The sequence below is a fragment of the Tamandua tetradactyla genome, chromosome 2, assembly GCF_023851605.1.
Source record: "Tamandua tetradactyla isolate mTamTet1 chromosome 2, mTamTet1.pri, whole genome shotgun sequence".
In the NCBI taxonomy this organism is placed as follows: domain Eukaryota; kingdom Metazoa; phylum Chordata; class Mammalia; order Pilosa; family Myrmecophagidae; genus Tamandua; species Tamandua tetradactyla.
In genome coordinates this window covers 22,828,377-22,833,437 of record NC_135328.1, presented here as the reverse complement: position 1 = coordinate 22,833,437, position 5,061 = coordinate 22,828,377, and the positions used below count along the sequence as shown (strand labels likewise).

General features: G+C 35.2%; 1 protein-coding gene across 1 annotated transcript; it reads left to right on the top strand.

Moving 5' to 3' along the window:
* The first annotated feature begins 916 nt into the window (after positions 1 to 916).
* LOC143655758 (olfactory receptor 13F1-like) lies at positions 917 to 1,891 on the top strand. Its single transcript, XM_077127186.1, has one exon. It carries the CDS (start codon positions 917 to 919, stop codon positions 1,889 to 1,891), a length of 975 nt encoding a protein of 324 aa, XP_076983301.1.
* Positions 1,892 to 5,061: the final 3,170 nt, after the last annotated feature.

The window sequence follows — 5,061 nt, the reverse complement described above, 5'->3', positions numbered from 1 at the left end:
ATAGAAATGTAAAATGGCATGGTGAGAATCAGAAACTACAAGTTGATTGCTATTTCAGAGTCTAAAGTTTGTTTGGGGGTGGAATGTTGAGAGGTGAAGCTGGAGAAGTAGGCCATGATGAGAAAATTAGGACTATGTACGTGCTGCTTCATTTGAACTCTATCTTGCGAGATGATGGTATTTAAACACTTCATATATGATCAGTTGTGAGATATGTTGCTATTTAATTTCATTCAAATAATAAAATACTAAAGCATGAAAATTATTTCCTTTATAATAAAACAATGGTCTCAAGGTATTTCCATATGCAAAAATGCCTTCTTGAGGACAAAAATTGATGGTGTTATAGTGACTTGGACTTTGACTATTTTCCTAGCCTCAACTCCTAATATTCCTTATTGTGAAGCATACATATCTGCCATATGAAATAGATGTCAGCTTTATGAATTGCAAGCAAATATTCTCTCATTGCAACTTTTACAAAAACTACATGATCAGCCACTTCCCCTGTTCCTTAACCTGACTGTGCCCAGTACATCTTTCAACTAAACTAGGTCTCTAAAACTCTCATTGAGCAGCTTCCCCCAACACAGTTACGATTTTTACTCCATGTTTGCTTAGCAACCTAATTTTAATGTTGTGATTTCTTTTTACTTTGAGTCCTCTATTTGTGAGTTACTTGAGAGAAGACATTGTATAATTCAGCTCTAGCTCCAAACTGCCTCATAGTACATTTAGTAAATGTTGGATTAATGAATGAAAAGTTAGTACGATGTTGCCAGTGATATTGACAGGACAATGACTCTATTAAAGTGACCCTAAAAAAGTCTTTGAAAGTTGGTAGATTTTAAATAATTCATTGATATACACTAGATACTCTTCTACTTACTGTTACAGATGAACATAAAAGAATAAAATGGTCAAGACAAATTGGACAATCATTTCAAATTTTATTTTCCTGGGATTTACCTCCTACCCCAAAGTTGAGATCATCATATTTGTGCTGTGCCTGCTAATGTATTCGATCACTTTGTTGGGTAATATTATTCTGATCTCTATCAGTATCCTGGATTCTCGTTTGCACACTCCCATGTACTTCTTCCTCAGCAATCTCTCCTTTTTGGACATCTGGTACACCTCGTCTTCTCTCACTCCAATGCTGGCAAACTTTGTTTCAAGGAAAAACACCATCTCATTCTCAGGATGTGCTATTCAGATGTACTTCTCTCTTGCTATGGGCTCCACTGAGTGTGTGCTACTGTCCATGATGGCATATGACCGGTATGTGGCCATCTGCAACCCCCTGAGATACTCAATCATCATGAACAGGAGGGTCTGTGTGCAGATTGCAGCTGGTTCCTGGGTGACGGGATACCTCACTGCCTTGGTGGAAACGGTGTGTGTGCTACAGCTTTCTCTCTGTGGTAATAGCATCATCAATCATTTCACCTGCGAAATTCTGGCTATCTTGAAATTGGTATGTGTAGATACCTCCATGGTAGAGTTTCTTATGCTAGTGATCAGCATACTTCTCCTTCCCATGCAAATGCTCCTCGTCTGTATCTCCTATGCCTTCATCCTCTCTAACATCCTGAGGATCAACTCAGCAGATGGAAGAAGCAAAGCCTTTTCAACATGTGCAGCCCACCTGACTGTTGTGGTTTTGTTTTATGGCACAGCTCTCTCCATGTACTTGAAGCCCTCATCTGTAGATTCACAGGAAATAGATAAATTTATGGCTTTACTCTATGTGGTTGTGACCCCCATGTTGAATCCAATCATCTACAGTCTAAGGAATAAAGAGGTAAAAGCAGCTGTGAAAAAATTATTGATTAGAAATTCTCTTTGTGCTTACTTATTCCCAATAGCAAACGGTATTGATAAACATTAATCTAAGGACTATTTAGTGGTCAATGAATATTAAAACACTGGGGTGATGGGGAAAAATATTCATTTTAATTGAGTTGTGTGATTTCCTAAGTTTCATTCTTAAGAGACCACTGAATCTCATAGATAACAACGATATCTCACATAATGACATATGAAACTTTTATAGAAGAAATCATGATGCAAAATTTCATTTTATTTTGTTTTGTGTGATAAAGAATATATAATAACTTTAAACATTGTTAATCTACTGTTGAATATTCAAACTTTTGTATGTAAAGTATTCAAATGTAATAGCTATAGCAGATATTTGAGATAATACATGATTTCAATCTCTTTCAGCTTAGCTCAATTTAGTGGAAATAGCCTACAAATTTTATAAATGTTTGTTTGTGGTTTGTATTTGTGGGTATGTTCGTGGCTATGGCATGAATGTCTATGTACAGCTGTAAACGGTCTGAACAAATATACTCTTAAATACAAGTGTGATAGAGGATTGCCAATCAGGAAAAGAATCAAAGTTTAGCGGTATATTGTTGATCTTAGGGTGCTGACAATATGTTATAAATCCAAAGGAGCTACAGGGTTTCCAGTGAAACTATCATTATCCTTTTTACTTTTCTTTTTCCAGCTGCCTAATCCCTGAAATCCAAGGGAATAAATGTACCCACTGGCACTTAAAAAGAAAAGGCTTGATAGTGATCGATAGAGTGATATTATATATAATACTATAATTATATATTATACTTTATATAATATAGTGATATTACATATAGTATAATTATATATTATACTATAAATAATATAGTGATATTATGAAATTTACAATACTCAAAACCCATTAAATTGGTGTAAAATATTGAAATATATGAATATATTTTATTACACAAACCACAGATATAAAAATTGTTAAGATAAACACTCAACAACTTTCATAGCATTTGCTGTACCCTCTGGACCAGATGAGTAAATGTGAGGTGGCTATGTGAATCTTATTTGCCCTTTATAATATGGCTTACATCACAGTTAATGGAATTATGGTTATGGCTATGGCCAGGTTAAGGGTTGCCCTATAGGGAAAGATACAGAAGCTGTACTGGGCTTAACCATAGGGTGTGTGAAAATGATCACACCCAAAATTAACCAGTCCATATAAAGGGTGATAACTTCATCAAGACAGATAGGTTGGGCTCAATGGATTACTGATCAGCCATTGAGGCAGTGACCTATGGCCATTGGAAGATTAAAAGAAGAACTTTAAGAGGGTAGTGGTAATAGGGAAGAAGAGTGACAATCACTCAAATTCGAAGGAGGAAGGAAGGTACACATAAGTAAAAACTAACACAGTGATTTAAAACTATTTCTGATTCCAACTCAGCATGCTCACTCATTCTACTTCCATTCAGAGGTAGAGTTTTCTGCCTGCATAAGGGCAGGGCAAATCTGATCTGTGGGTGAGGAGGTATAGTGTGTCAAACCTCACAAGCTTTAATTTATATGTTGTGCTTTCCTGAGTAAAGTTCTACTTCTTTTTCAAATTTTCTGGTATGTGGTCTTGGGTTTATTATTTACTTTTATAAAATTGACTCCCAAATATCTATAAGCTTATTACAGTGCTTTGAGTTGGTAAAGACCTCTTAAGGATTTGGACTAGATCATAGGTCATGTGGTTCAATCTGCCTGATGGAGCCACCTTCAACACAGAGGGTCACCACTGATCTCTCATTTTTATATTGCCTATTAATAGTTTCTTTTAACTTTGTAGTTAGTTATTTCAATACATTTAACAGCAGGAAGAGGGTTAGCATTACTTAATTTTTTTGGATAAAAAGAAAAAAGAGATTAGAAGTCAAGGTGAATGGGATATTTCACACCAGAAATAATAATGCCTTAAAACATTATGTAATACCTCTTGAAGAAGTAACAGGGACATATCATGACAAATAAGAAAGGTTTTGTGACCAAAGTAAGAAGTAATGTTCAAACGGGAGTGGATATTACTTGAAAACCCTATTTCTTATCCTTACTACTAAGCCCTTAATAGCAAAACAAAATAAAATATATTACAATCTTGTTCTGAGTTAGAATCAGAAAGTATATTATTCTACTTTAAAGTTTTATGTACTTCTGTTGAAGAAATAAAAATCCTTGGAAAATATTGGTATGTTTCTCACTTACAATGTCAATACTTGTAAATTTAGCTATTGCTGCAATAGGAGTGGCAATGTGGTATAATAGAAAATCATGAACTAAGAATTGAACTCCTCTTCCACTTATCTGTGCAACCTTGGAAAGGTGTGCTTTGACCTCTTTGCACTTTGGTTACTTCATCTGGAAAATGGGCACAGCAGTACCTAATCATATGGCTGATGTGACAATCAAATAAGGATATAAATTCAAAACCAGCAACCAACTGTTACTATTCTTTTTTTATCAAAGGGCATTCTTTCATGTGCATTGTTTGAAGCAGTAAACTAACGCTGATGCTTATAAGATTTCTGGCAAATGCATCTCGGCCCAATTAGAGATATTAGAGAGATGCATTTGGGTGGTGACATCTAGTGTGATTATTCAGTGCCATATTTTTTTAAGCTGGTCCTAATATGTTTGTTTGAGAGGTAGAGGGAGGGATTCACGTGGGCAGAAGAATATTGGTCCTGATTTTTGCTATTTTCAGTAAATCCATTTATCTTTGACATACTTTGTCATTTACTCTCCCACAGTTACAATTAATTTATAGTTGAAAGTACTTTCAGTTTCATGAATTATCTTTTACTTTTTTAGCTATTGCTTGCATTTCTTAAGTAGCTCATGTTAGGAATATAACTAAGCAGAAGCTTAGAAGAAAGTATGATTGATAAATATAATGCCAAATTGAAATTTTCCATTTATGTGCCATTCTTGGAGTGCAGGTGCCATTAACCAAATGAAAAAGCCCCGATGACAAATTTCCACAGATATTCAAGCGCACCCCTGACAATGAGAAAATCAGATAAGGAGAAAGGACTGTTAGGTGAAGAGCAAGGGCTATGCAGATGGCTTAAACTTAATTCATTTGAATTCAAGCTTAAGTCAAGGGATTGGCCATTTCAAATAGTAGGAAGAAAAGTGATATGTAGTTCCTTTGTGTAACCTTGAAAAGGTGCAAGTTCTATTTGGGAACACCTTGGTTGA

Coding starts and splice junctions, on each gene's coding strand:
- LOC143655758 (XM_077127186.1), top strand. CDS start 917: ATGGTCAAGACAAATTGGACAATCATTTCAAATTTTATTTTCCTGGGA.